Source organism: Orcinus orca, chromosome 10 (assembly GCF_937001465.1).
Source record: "Orcinus orca chromosome 10, mOrcOrc1.1, whole genome shotgun sequence".
Taxonomy (NCBI): Eukaryota; Metazoa; Chordata; class Mammalia; order Artiodactyla; family Delphinidae; genus Orcinus; species Orcinus orca.
The window spans coordinates 69,140,305-69,154,694 of record NC_064568.1 but is presented as its reverse complement, the minus strand read 5'-3'; the positions used below and the strand labels follow the sequence as shown (position 1 = coordinate 69,154,694).

The window sequence follows — 14,390 nt, the reverse complement described above, 5'->3', positions numbered from 1 at the left end:
AAAATTCAATAAAAGTAACTAGGCTTCCATGGATTACTGTACCTTGTTGTCCATAATTGTCCATTGGCCCTCAGCATTCTGCTTCAAAATACAGTGGTTTCGGGAAATCATCAGAGGGCAGATTTTTGATACCAACTGGTATGTGACACCAAATCCTCGCCCTACAGTCACCTAGGAAGACAACGACAATGTAAGAGACACAATCAGCCACCGTACTGAAAAGAGAGGTCCTTTACAATCTTGTCAACCAGCAGTATCCACAAGTCCTGACTTATGAAACCAGACTCCCATGAAACCCAAACAGCTCACTGGCCATCTCCTCCTTCAGCTGCCATGGGAGCCACTGGCTAGAGAAAGGTAAAAAGTTGTGACAAGAGACAGCTGAACATTAATCATGGAATGTCAGGGTTGGTAGGACTCTGAAAGGTCACCTGGTTCAGCCACTCATGGGATGGAGGAATTCCTTCTACACAACCCCATCAACTAGTCTTAAACACTGCCAAGAACTATAGCTTCTACATAAGACAGTCCTTCCAATTTTTTAATGGCTCTGACTTGGCATCTTTCTTCCTATAAATTCCATCCATCAGCCCAGGCTCTGCCCTGGGCACCACCAGAAAATCTCCAATCCCCCTTCACATGACAACTATAAAGTGTCTACTGAATCTTCCCTTTTCTCGGCCCTACGTTCCCAGTTACTTCAACGTAACTCCACGGCATAGGTTTGAGTCTTTTTGCCATCCTAATAGGTCTGTGAAGAGACTCCTGGTTTATTTTTATTCCTGGATGCCACATTAAGAAAAATAAACCTAATTTTTATTACATAGTCAATGCAAGTATCACTTTCCTAGTTCTAGATTTTATCACTGGAGCATATAAATTGCATTAGCTTTCACAGCAGATCTATCATACCGCCAACGTATCCTTAGGCTTAGGAATGATTAAATTTCTTGGTCTAACCCTCCCCTAAGAATTTTTATGCTAAGTTATGTCTCTTCTGTCCTATACTTGACTAGTTGGTAAATTTGAATTCAAGGGCAGGACCTTACATTGATTCCTATTAAATTTCATCTTGTTAGTTCAGCCTATCATGAGCTTGTCAAGACCTTTCTGAATTTTTCATCTGCCATGAGACATACTCAATATCCCTTCCAGCTTGGAGTCACCCACCAAATTGATATGATGCCCTCTGTACCTTCATTCAAGACAGATAAAAAGATTAAAACAGGTTGTAACCAAAGGCAAAGCTCTCAGGAAAGCCTAGTAAACATTCCACCACACAATCTAGGAACACCTTGAACCAGTTATAATTCAACCAAAAGATGGAAAAGTCCTTGTTTTCCATCTTATCCACAAGTACAGCATGAGAGCCTCTAGAAAAGGTTGCAAAGAAGTCCCAGTTCACATCTATCATATTTTCCTGAAAGACCAGTCAAGTTCATAATAACCCTGTCAAGGAAGGAAATAAAATTCTTCTGGGATCCAGGTCGTAGAATTCCCTGCTTATTCTTCTTGGTGCACACGCCACCTCTTTAATGACCCATACCCCAACCTAACCTGGGAACATTAAGCCAAATAGTCTGTGGTTTTCTAAAAGCTGCACTTTTTGTTCCTGTTGAATTCTTTCAAAATTATGCCTGTCCTCCTGAGTCCCTCAAAGACCACCACGATGCTTTGTCCCAATCTATTCCTCCCCACAAACTCTCATCTCAGCAACTGACACTACCACCCAACCTACTGCTTAGCCCCAAACCCAGAAGCCATCTTTGATTCACTCTACATCCCTCATCTCCACATTCAAATCATCAGCAAAATCTACTGGCTGTTAATTCAAATATGCCCTAATCTATTCACTTCTCTCTCTCTCAGTGGCCACTACCTTAATCCAAACAGCACTGTTTCCTCCAGTTATGCTGTTTTTGCTCCTGTGCCAGCCCCCATTCTTCACACAGTAGCTGGGGTGGCAATGTAAAAACTTTAAACCAGATCTTTTCCCTTCTTAAAATTCTCTAATAATCCAAACTTCCTTTCACAGCCTTTAAGGCCCTCAATGTCCTAACCCCCTCTACCTTTTTAGTGTTATCTCACATTATGGTCAGAAACACTACCTGAGGGTACTTTCACCTGTCCCCTCTGATTAGAACATCCTTCTCTCATCCATTTGCATGGGCTCCTTATCTTTCAAGTTTCAGCTCCTCAGAGGCCTACCTTGATTACCTGATCTAAAGTTGCTGCCTGATCCCTCCCTGGCCATTGCATGCCTTCACATTATTAGCATGCACTTACCACATCCAAAATTATCCTGCTTGTTTCATTTATTTTTGTCTACTTTTATTTACCTTTCTAAATTTATATTTAGAATTTAAATTTCATGAGCAGGGACCTTATCTGTCTTGTATACCACAGTACCCTGTACTCCTCAGAGCCTCTTTCTGCTCAGTAAATATCTGTGAATAAATGGAAGAATAAAGAGATCTTGCTTATGCGTCCTCCCAGATTCCAGGAGATGGGCACTTTTTTAGGTCAGAAGTTGGAAAATGGGTTATTACCACTGGAAACTATGGAGCAGCAGCCAAGAACCTTACAATCTGACTTGTTCCCCTCTAAAATGCTGTAGTGATCACCTCCACCAAAACTCTGAATCTGAAGTTTTTCAATGCTTTGACAGTTTGCCAGACATTCCATTAATTATAGAAGTTCCTCTGAATTAATATACATACCCTTTAAAAATGGAACGTTTAAGGATTTATCTGTCATCCATATTCAGTAAGAATTTCCATTTAGGTAGCTTTATTTCTAATAAAAAAAGTATTAAATATTCCATTTTAATACCTGAGGGGAGACAGTCAGATTGCCATTATGGGTAGCCTGGAGAAAGTAATACAAAAAAGGGAGATGAGCACCTTTCTCTGAAATCACCTCCTATGAACTCTGAATCCAGGAAAGGAAGGAAACACTCTTTTTTGTCTTTCCCTTCACTGTTTGGTCCTAGAATTGACCTTGATATATTGATAATTCATCCACACCATGGTTAGAGTCTGCATGAGCTTATTTGAATATCCCAGCACCATGCATAACATAAAACTAAATTCCCCATGGGAACTGAGTGCCAACAAACCGCCAACTCGTTGCTGGGGACTGTTTCCATTTACAACAGTTTTGCAAGCCTTTGAGCTTATTGACAGTATTGGTCTACAAGTTCATCTTGTCCTTTCCCACCTTCGCTAATGCTTCCCTCCTAGGCATGACTCCTACTGTTTCCCAAATGACCAACAACTCCTCTAGGACCATCCTTTTCCTTTTTCCAACCCTCTTAGGGCAAAGAGCTTCATGAAAACCAAATACAGGAGAAGAAAAGAGAAAAGACACTATGATTTCTCCCAAAGGCCTAAGCACTTACAGGGCCTGGGAACTAGCTAATTTGCAATAAATCTCTATCTAATTTGTTTTTCTACCAAACTCTCTGGATTGGTTTAAGAAGTTTAAAGACACCCATTCAGGCAGACAATTTACTACAGTATTCCCTTCAATGAAATGAGAGGAACCTTGTTTTATTATTGTAGCTGAGAATCTGAGGGGTACTGGGAAGGCAAGAAACTGACTTTACTCTTATTATAACTAAGTAATATCAGCACACCTCCTAAAATCTTGTGCACACAGGCCTGTGCTATGGTTTGGGGACCATTATAATATAAGCAAGACTTCATCTCTTGGCTTTGACTCAGGCCTCTGTCCATACACACCGCAGGCTATGCTCCAACTACTTCCTAAGGTCCGACCTTGCAGACAGCCAGGCCTGGGAGGCCTCTCCTCCACACAGGTCCCAAGGCAAGCCAGTCTTCTCGCTATATCTTCGCCATTCACTCTGGCTTGTATGGCTCTCCCCTCGTAGCAGTGGTCTCACACAAAATTATCTGATAGTTTAAAATATGTGTAGGAGTACTTTATAGTCCTCTTGTCCTTGCTGCAGGGGCTTTAACCTTTCTGCCTGCCCCCTCCCCAAGACTCTCAGTGCTACCAAGCTATTCAGAAGTAATGAATTAATCCACCATAACTGAATCTTAAAGAACAATTAACATGACCACTAAATTCGTTACAGGGTTGTGTGTGAGTGTGGTATATGTGCAGGGCTCAGATTAAGTGATGTATGTGAAAGCCCAGTCCTATACAAAATAAGGCATAGTTACTATTATTCAGGTATTAGTATTTTCATTTGTTAAACTTCCTAAAGGTATATGCTTTTGGAAAGGGTCGTGCCGGGAAGGCCAGTGCTCGAGCTGACAGAATGAATGCCTAAAATGGACTTTTAGGCACTGATAACGTGGATAGAAGAGAGACTGGGGGCAGAGGTATCTTCCTCGTGTTCTTCAATCCACAGCATACAAGTAATCCTTTATAATCCCCAAATCTAGCAACATTTAAGGCTGGACCTGAATTCCTCCTCTGACTGTTCTTAGGACTAAATAAACCACATCTTGGCACTTGATCATACAGTCTGCCTGGATGTTCTCAAACTGCTTCACTGCATAAAATCCTCTTTCCCCGTTCAAGCAATAAACTCTTTGAGAGCAAAAGTCATTATTATGTGTCCCTCTCATACTACAGCAAACAATGCAAGTACTCAGTAAATACCTGGGAGACTGAATTGAGACTATGTAACTTACAGGAAAAAATCTAGTTAAACATACAAAATTATCAAAAGACTTCTTTATCCTTCACACAAATCATTTCCAAAACCAAAACGGTTCCCAATCACCACAAGCTGGTCCCTGATCCAGCCCTCCTTCCCAAGCTGATTGCACTCTCCCCCCACCTCTCTTCCATCACCCTCTCTAGAACCACCTCCCGAGTCCTCGCGGCCCCCAACTGAAACCGTGCCTCACCTGTCCTCTTTAAATTCTTTTCTTTGTATTTATAACCGCATTAGAGAACATCATAAGCAGCTTCTGGAGAGAATTCTTGTATTTCTGTAGCCCTACCTCAACCCATCTAAGGGGGTGCCAGTCGGCAGTACCGAGACTCACAGGATAATTGTGGCCCATACCAAAGCGCCAATTTTCCTCAAGAGTCGGAAAGGAAAAGGGCATTTTTACGTAAAAGTCTGAGTATTTTAAGGGACACGACCTCAAACTCGCAATCTTTTTCAAAATAAACTTGAGAAAGTTCACGCTCTCAGCAGTCCTCCGAGGTTCCCCCCGCTCCGCCCCAGACCCCGGACGGTTCCGTGACTCTCGGAAGTTGGGGCAGCTCCGCCTGCCAGTTCCTCCGCCCCGGCAGGGAGCAGCCGGGTGCGACCCCAATAGGTGCCGTGCCAGCCCCCCAACCCATCAACACAGTCGCCTCCTTCCCCCGCGAAACCCCAGCAGTCCTCACATCCTCTACGCCCGCCTCTCGCTCTGCCCCTCTACCAGGCTCCTTCCCGCAACCCTGACACCGGCCCCAGCTCGGCCCTCGGGCCTAGGCCGCTCTCCACAGGGCCATCTTTTCTCCCACACTGTAGCACCTCCCCCGGACACCGCCCACCTCAGAACCCCCCCAACCACTCGCACCAGCCCCCTTTTCCGTTCCCTCCCTCACCAGGGCCCACCCTTCACCGCTCTCTTCACTTCCTCTCCCACCTCCACTTCTCCATTCATCCCTCCCGCCGGGACGTCGGGCCTCCCTCCGGCCCGTTGAGCCTCCCTCCGGCCCGTGCCTCCTCCAACTCCCTTCCCTCACCTTAGGAAGACCCCCTCCCCCTCACCTCGTTTCCATCCTCCAGCAGCAGCCACTCGGCGTTCATCCCCACACGCCGCAAGCACCAGCTCCGGTCATCAGCGCGGCCTTCCGTGACCAGGGAGCCAGGATCCCCCATAGCCCACTCGGCCCTGGGTCGCGGTCAGCACAGAGCGAGACCCCGACCCGGGTTACCGCCGCCTCTCGGTTTCCTAGCGGGAGCCATACCTACACTACAGACAGAAGCAATCGCTAAGCATTCACGATCTAGGCGAAAGCTCGCTTGGGCTCCGCCTCCAGCCCGCCAAAGGCCGGTAAGCCGGAGTCACTGCGCCTGCGCGAGAGGAGGGCTCTTGGGACCCTGTAAACCAGGTGAGGGCGGTCTAGCCCCAGGGCCGGCACTTGTTGCCCGACGCGCCCTGATGCTCCCGACACACCTCTCTCACCCTTTATAGCGCCCCCACCCCAATTCTAGCCTCCCCACACTGGAGCCTTTTCTCGCTTTTCCTCTCTCTTTTTAAAAATTTTACTTTGTAATGACTTCCATGTTATTTAAAATTATAACCAACTTTTAACTTATGATAAATTTAAAATCTGTTAAACCTGTTTCTAAACAGTACCTCTTTTGCACGATCTTCTTTTACTACCTCATTTTTAAAAACTCAGACTGAAAAAAAATTATTAAAAAAAAAAAAGAATTCCCTGGCTGTCCAGTGGTTCGGACAGTGCGCTTTTGTTGCCTGCGCAGGATTCCATCCCTGGTGGGGGAACTAAGATCCAGCAAGCTGAAAGCCGTAAGGCGCGGCCAAAATATATATATAGAGAGAGAGAGAGAGAGAGAACAAAAAAAACAAAAAAAAAACTTAGACTGTACTAGGCAAATCTATCCAGGCAGAAAGCACAGTTACCTGCTGCTAGGTGTGGAAGCCAGGGGGTTGAATGCAATGGACTTGGAATTTAAGGAGGTGATAGAAATGTTCTAAAACTGAATTGTGGTATACACCGGCACATAATATTGTACATCAACTGTAGTGAATTAAAATAAATAAATAGGGCTTCCCTGGTGGTGCAGTGGTTAAGAATCCGCCTGCCAATGCAGGGGACACGGGCTCGAGCCCTGGTCCGGGAAGATCCCACATGCCATGGAACAACTAAACCTGTGCACCACAACTACTGAGCCTGATCTCTAGAGCCTGTGAGCCACAACTACTGAAGCCCACGCACCTAGAGCCCGTGCTCCGCAACAAGAGAAGCCACCGCATTGAGAAGCCCGCGCACCACAATGAAGAGTAGCCCCTGCTCGCTGCAACTAGAGAAAGCCCACGCGCAGCAACGAAGACCCAACGCAGCCAAAATAAATAAATAAATAAAATAGTTTTTAAAATAAATAAATAAATAAGTGAAAATGAAACTAGATTGTGGTGATGATTGCACAACTGTATAAATTTACTAAAAAGTCCTTGAAGCATACACTTCCAATGGATGAATTTTTGAAAATTTTATTGACGTGTAGTTGATTTACAATGTTGTGTTAATTTCTGCTGTAGAGCAAAGTGACTCAGTTATACATATATATATTCTTTTTAAAAAAATATTTATTGACGTATTTAATTATTTGCGCCCACTTTTAGTTGCTGCATGCGGGATCTTCATTGCCGCATGCGGGATCTAGCTCCCTGACCAGGAATCCAACTTGGGCCACCTGCATTGGGAGCACTGTCTTAACCACTGGACCACCAGGGAAGTCCCTATATGTTCTTTTTCATATTCTTTTCCATTATGGTTTATCACAGGATATTAAATATAGTTCCAGGGCTATACTGTAGGACCGTGTTGTTTATTTTATACATAGTAGTGTGTATATGTGAATCCCAAACTCCTAATTTATCCCTCTCCCCCCTTCCCCTTTGGTAACCATAAGTTTGTTTTCTAAGCCTGTGAGTCTGTTTCTGGTTTTGTTTTTTGGGGTTTTTTTTTGCGGTACGCGGGCCTCTCACTGTTGTGGCCTCTCCCGTTGCGGAGCACAGGCTCCGGACGCGCAGGCTCAGCGGCCACGGCTCACGGGCCCAGCCGCTCCGCGGCATGTGGGATCTTCCCGGACCGGGGCACGAAGCCGTGTCCCCTGCATCGGCAGGCGGACTCTCAACCACTGCGCCACCAGGGAAGCCCCAGTGGCTAGATCTTGGTTTCTAATACCATTTTCCAATAAAAGGAAGCAGGGCTGTTTGGAGAAATGGCTCATACCAGGTCTAGAAAGTAAGGAAGTGCTCAGTAAAACACAATGATGGGAATATGCCAAAGGGACAATGTAGCCAATTGAAAGAGCTCTCAACAGCCAAAGTAGGTACAATTTGAGTAACAAAATAAAGTGGTATTGGATTATAGCACAAAGTATAAAATAATCATCCATGAGTTCATACTGATGTAATAAATGACTTGGTAAATAAATGGGGACGAAGAGACAAATTTCCCATGCAGAAGAATTCCAAATAATTTCTGTGGTTACCATGCCCTTAAGGAAGTGGAGCGTAACTAGGCCCGTGAGCCATGGCCGCTGAGCCTGCGCCTCCAGAGCGTCCGGAGCCTGTGCTCTGCAACGGGAGAGGCCACAACACTGAGAGGCCCGCGTACCGCAAAAAAAAAAAAAAAAAGATCTAGCCACTGGGTGTGCTCATCGCTACTGGGATGTTACTGGTTCTCTCAACAGGCAGAGCAGTGAATACATGTGTGACTACTAACCCCTTTATATCCATACATTGATGAATATTTATGTAGGTATGCATGCATGTATATTGTATGTCTTATGTAATAACATGTGTATATACATAAACATATATACACAAACATACATATATATCTCCATCTGTAAACTAAACATGTGCATACTGATGTCTTACAACTCTAATGCATTATTGCTGGATCATTCTTGCTTACCTGTGACCTTCCACCACTCCAAAAGTGAGAAACCTGGCTCCCACCATCTGCCATCCATTTACTTAATCATCATTTCCAGTATACATGTATAGTGGTTATAGTATTGTTAACCCATACACCCATGGAAAACAACTTTATCAGTTAGAGTACACAACTTATACACAGGTCTTTTGCCTTTAGTCATATAGATTATTTCCAGACTTACTTAGGTCAGCACCCTTTTTCCCCACCCCCTTCAAAGAGATTGTTTCATACAGTTATATTCTTTTGCCACCATCTGCATTCTATCTGAAATCCCCTGACTTCCTAAATGATTTTTTTGAATTATATACATTAAGGTTCATTCTTTTGAATGTAAAGTTCTATGGGTTTTGGCAAATGCATAATGTCATGCACAGTATCACAGAAAATAGTTTCATCACCCTGAACAAATGCCCCATTCTTTACCTATTCAACCCTCCCCCACACCTGCACCTTGCTTGTTTTATTTAACAATATATCATGGACATCACTCCATAGCAGTATAAACATATAGTCCTCCTTCCTCTTTTCAGATGTATATTACTCCATTGTGCTGATGTACCATGTTTATTGAACCAGTCCCTTATTGATATATGGTTGTGTTCTTTTCAGTCTTTCGAGATCACAAATAGCCCTGCGATGAATTAATAGGTACAACTTTTTAGTACCTATTACAAAATTTTTTATATTATCTTACTTGATTCTCACACCATCCTGCATCCATTTACCTGTGAGGAACCTGAGACTACTGTGTTGCCCAAGGTCTCATTACCATGAGCTTCTTGAAGGTTATGTCTTGTTTTCCATTGCATTCCTGGCATTTTTATTGAATGAATGAATGAAACTCTATAGTAAATGGCAGCACAGGGAACTGAAGCCAGGGCTGGAGACCTGATCTTTCTAGCCCCAAAGTTGCATTCATTACTGTCTGGCAGTGGTCTCTAAGGTGGAATGGCCATATCCCAGGGAGTATACAAGGTGGCCCATTTGCTTGTGGAAAGAATATATCAGGATGTCTAATTAGGATTTTATCCTGTTCTTTTAAAAATGTCCAGTTTTGTGAATATTTTTTACTTACATAAAAGAACATAGAGAATATGTATAGACTTTTTATGAATAAATAAATATTCATATATCAGGCTGTATGCTCAGACTTTATTTTGACACCAAGAGTGCATGATGAAAACAGTTTGGAGTTACTGCCTTCTAAGATTTGGGGATTTTATTAACTCCACCTCCCCTGTATCTTCCCTTATAACAGTGATTCCCAACCAGGGGTAATTTTTGAGCCCCAGAGGACATTTGGCAAAGTCTGGGGACATTTTTGATTGTCATGACAGGGACAGGTATGCTACTGGCATTTAGTGAGTAAAAGCCAGGGATGCTGCAAAACATCCTACAAATCACAAGACAGCCCGCACAGCGAGAATTATCCAGTCCCAAATGTCAGTAGTGGTAAGGTTGAGAAATTTTGCCTTATACCCATCTCAAGAGGGAAAAATGGAGGCGCAAGAAAGAGCAGGATGCAGAAAAGGAAGTAGGTTGTTATCTATATCTGTAGATCTAACATCTGTCTCATTACATATGCCCAATTAATGTTCATTGAAAAGAGCCGAGGAGTTGGCAAAGGAGAGGCTTGGGGAATGAGAAAGGAAAATGGCAAGCAGAAAAGGAAGAACAGGGCAGGAAGAAGAAAGGGAAAAGGAGAAGAACAATATGGGGAAAGTGCAGCAGATCGTTTTCCAAGATGACTGCAACAAGATCGCCCATGCCACATGCTCTCACAGTGTGACACTGACATTCCTCACATTGCAAGATGGCATCTGTATTTCCTTCCCTTGAATCTGGGTGTGTATATGACTCCAGCAGAAGTGATGCTGTGCCATAAAAGGTGATACAGCTTCCACATGGCTTTTTTGGGATGCTCTTAGAGCCCAGTCAACCATGACGAAGTGGAGAGGTCACATGAAGAGGCCACATGTACATGTTCTGGCCAATAGTCTGAGGTCCCAAATAACATGGCAGACTTATGAATGAAGGTACCCCTAGAGGATACCAGCCTTTGAGTCATTCTGCTGAGGCCCCAGACATCGTGGAGTAGATCTAAAACATTCCTGCTGCGCCCCATTTGAGTTCCTTACCCATACAGTTTGTAACCATTATACAATGGTTATGTTAAGCCATTTGGTTTGGGGATGTTTGTTACACAGCGATTAAGAACTGGAACAGGAAGGGTGTGTGGGGGGGACCCTTGGAGAGTTGTTGGTTGTCTGCTTTATATACTAGTTAGGGTAGTGCTAGCTGCTGTAACATACAAACACTAAATTTCAGTGGCTTAACACAATAGAAGTTTATTTCTTACTCACATAATTATTCAGAGCAGTGTTCCTGGTTGGTGGACAGCCTTCCATTAAGTCACTCAGGAACTCCAACTACTATCATTCTGTGGCTTCTCTATTCCCCAGGGCTTGGAGTCCTCTGCATCCAGAAAGCAAAACAGGGGATGAGAGAATGGAGAAGGCACACCTTCTTCTTAACTGTCTTGTCTCAAAAGTGATATCTATTTTATTGGAGAGAACTAGTCACACGACACCACCTAGATCCAAGGAAGTTTGGGAAATGTAGTCCCCGGTTAATCATCCAATTCCCAGAAACAGTTGTATACTATGGAAAGGGGAGCATGGATTTTGTTAGATAGCTGTCTCTGCAGACTTTAGAACTGAAGTTAATGAACTAAAATGATGATCATGACAAAGCTTTCTCTTTCCCTCTCTCCCATTTCCTTTCTTTTTATCTCCCTGGAATAGAGGTGGCATAAAGGGATGGAGTACAAGTGATCACATTTTGCTCACTCTGTGGTTTTTGTGGGACCAGCCCTTACTCAATTCAGTGGTAAACCAGAGGCTACTGCAGCATGGTAGTGAGGTGTGTGGAGTTGGAGCTAAGTTGCCTGGGTTCAAATCCCAGCTCTGCTACTTATGAGATCATGAGCAAATTACTTGACCTCTCCAAGCCTGTTTCCCCATTTATAAGATAAGGGTAATGATAAGGATAGCATTTAACTTATAGGATTGTTGTGAAAATTGATTTGGTTAATTCCTGTAAGATAGTTATGCTTGGTACATAGTAAGTACCCAATAATTGCTAGCTACTGTTGAAGAATGGAGTGTCAGCTTCTGCAGAAGCTACCTCCTGCAGGTATAAACTCTATCTCCCTATGCCTCTCCTATGCTCCCTTGTCCAGGCATGAAAACAAGGTGTTTTCTTCTCTTTAAATTGGTGAAGTTATAAAGTAGAAATCCCTTCAATCAATTTTAAACTTTTATTACCCGTCTCCAAGCAAGATGGGTTTTTAAAATGTCTAAACGAGAGCTCCCTCTGTGAGCAAGGGTTGATTCAATCTGGGGCACATCTCTGCCAATTGATTTGAAGCATGGTTCCTCTTTGTGAGGTACAGTAAAGGTGAGGTGGGACTTTTTCATTGTGTTTTTTTGAAAGATAGAGCAGAGAAGAAAGGGGTCTTGATGTAGCATCTCAGGTGAGGTCCTGTGTTTCTCCTTAAGTACTCTCTAACCCTGAGATCACAGGCCAGTTTTTCAATAGACTGCTACAATTGGGGGTGGGGTGGGCAGTGAGTGCACAGATGGGTCTCTTAGACTTGGAGGAATTCAGGGTAACTGAAGGGAGGTAAAATCCCAGAAGGGGTGATCCAGCCTTTGCGTCTGGGGGTGGGGGTCAGAGGTGGAGAGTTGAGGCTGACGCTCCACATTCTTGTTCATTCTACCCTCTTTCTTATTCATTTATCCTCCCACCTTCTCTCCTCTGCCCATCTCCAAAATGGAAGACTCTATGCTGAAAGAATCAAGGAAAGATGTCTTTTATTTTTGAAAGAGAACTGTTTTAGAAAACAGGAAGTAGGTGAGGAGGAAAAAAGGGACCAACTGCTTTGAACAGCTTGTTTATTAAGTGCTATTTTATGTAAACATAGGGTTTCAAGTATAGAGTCGTAAGATATTTCTGATACCTTTAATTAAGTTTATATTTTGGAAGTACTTATAAGTCATCGAATTTATTATATTCTGGAGTTAGCTGTAATCAGTAATTAAGGTGGATGATTTGGAGGTACTTGAAATAGTACTGGAGGAAACTACCTTCTTCCTTTTTTGTTGGGGCCCTGGCAAAGATGTTTTTAAACATCTTTACTAGAGTATAATTGCTTTACAATGGTGTGTTAGTTTCTGCTTTATAACAAAGTGAATCAGTTATACATATACATATGTTCCCATATCTCTTCCCTCTCGCGTCTCCCTCCCTTCCACCCTCCTTATCCCACCCCTCTAGGTGGTCACAAACCACCAAGCTGATCTCCCTGTGCTACGCGGCTGCACCTGGCTGTTTCTTTAAGCATCTATATCCTTTAACTTGCCAAGGATCAGTATCCGGTTTAAATATTTATTACCCATCTGATTATATTAAAGGGGGTGCGGGGTGAGGAGGTAGGCAAGAGGGAGGGAAAGAAGGCCGTGGGAATCAGGTATCAATAATTACTGCCTTGTTTTCCTCTCATTGCAGAGTTGGCTTCAGACTGTTTATTTTGCAAGTAATACATGGTACAAAGCACCTAATATAAAATCAGGCTTGGGGTGACTTACAGTTGGATCATATCACTCTGAATTGGCTACTTTGGGACTACAAAAATCACAAAGATCCCTAACTCAATTCACTTTCATGCAGGGTTGGGGAAAGGGGAGAGAGTGGGGCTATTTCTCATTTGGAGAACTTTGAGTTCTACAATCCAAGGTAATAATGCAATTTTCATCACATTTTTTTTTGACTCATAAATTCATTGCACTATCAGCTTTAGTATTTATTATTCAGGACTTGTTGAAATGTGCTTACATTTTTTACAGCTAGTAGAAGCCTTCTCTCTCTCACTTCCGTAGTAATGTCTGGAGCTGTGTTTTTCAAACTCAGGTTAACAGTAAAGAGTCTTGACCAGCATTTTTGAAAAATGGAATACAATAGAACAGGTCAGAGGCCATCACGCATAGGGAGGCTGGGCACTGTTTATGAGACGTTGTTCATATTTGTGTGTGTGTCTGTACTGGGTCTCAGTGTAAAATGTGTGTTTTTACTGTACGTTGTGATCAAAACGTTTGAAGGGTTTTTGGTTCCGGACAAGATGAAATAAGCCCATTGCAGTCTCTCTGCCAACAGTTACAACTAAATATTCTCGACAAAATACAACTACCTGAGAACTCTGCAAAGTAAACAAGCAGGTAAATTAGGGAGCTTGGAGAAGCTATCTGTATTGGGTAAGTTTCTCAAATTTTTTTCCTCTCAGCTTTGACCGGAGAGTAGGCCCCAATGGGGAGCTTCACAGTAGCAAAGTCAGCAAAAACTGAGAGAAACCTAAAAGAAAACAACTCTTGTTTCTTCTACTCTACTCACAACTCCACTTCTGATACCAGAAGTGTGGGGGTTTTTTCCACACCAACCAATTCTCTTAACTCTTCAGACACCGACTGTGTGTCCTACAGCTCAATTCTGACGTTAACTGCCTGGAGTTAGTGCAGACCTCGAAGGTTAAGGGCGGGCTTCCCTGGTGGCGCAGTGGTTAAGACCCTGCCTGCTAATGCAGGGGATGCGGGTTTGAGCCCTGGTCTAGGAAGAGCCCACATGCCGCGGAGCAACTCAGCCCGCGTGCCGCAACTACTGAA

The 14,390-nt window shown here is 43.4% G+C and overlaps 1 protein-coding gene across 3 annotated transcripts in view; it reads right to left on the bottom strand.

The window, feature by feature from the left end:
- The window catches only part of RNF8 (ring finger protein 8), a 37,581-nt gene extending 31,569 nt beyond the window's left edge, over positions 1–6,012 (bottom strand). For 2 of the 3 annotated variants that reach the window (XR_004482228.2, XM_004267655.3), the window contains exons 1-2: positions 5,744–6,007; positions 43–171 (exon numbers count right to left, since the gene is read on the bottom strand). Coding sequence is in view for 2 of the 3 variants with exons in the window: in XM_004267655.3 (XP_004267703.2) it covers positions 43–171; positions 5,744–5,854 (240 nt within the window). In the remaining variant the exon portion in view is untranslated. Of the gene's footprint in view, positions 1–42; positions 172–5,743 lie in introns of all 3 variants that reach the window. The other variant, XM_012532255.3, reaches the window with a different exon arrangement.
- Positions 6,013–14,390: the final 8,378 nt, after the last annotated feature.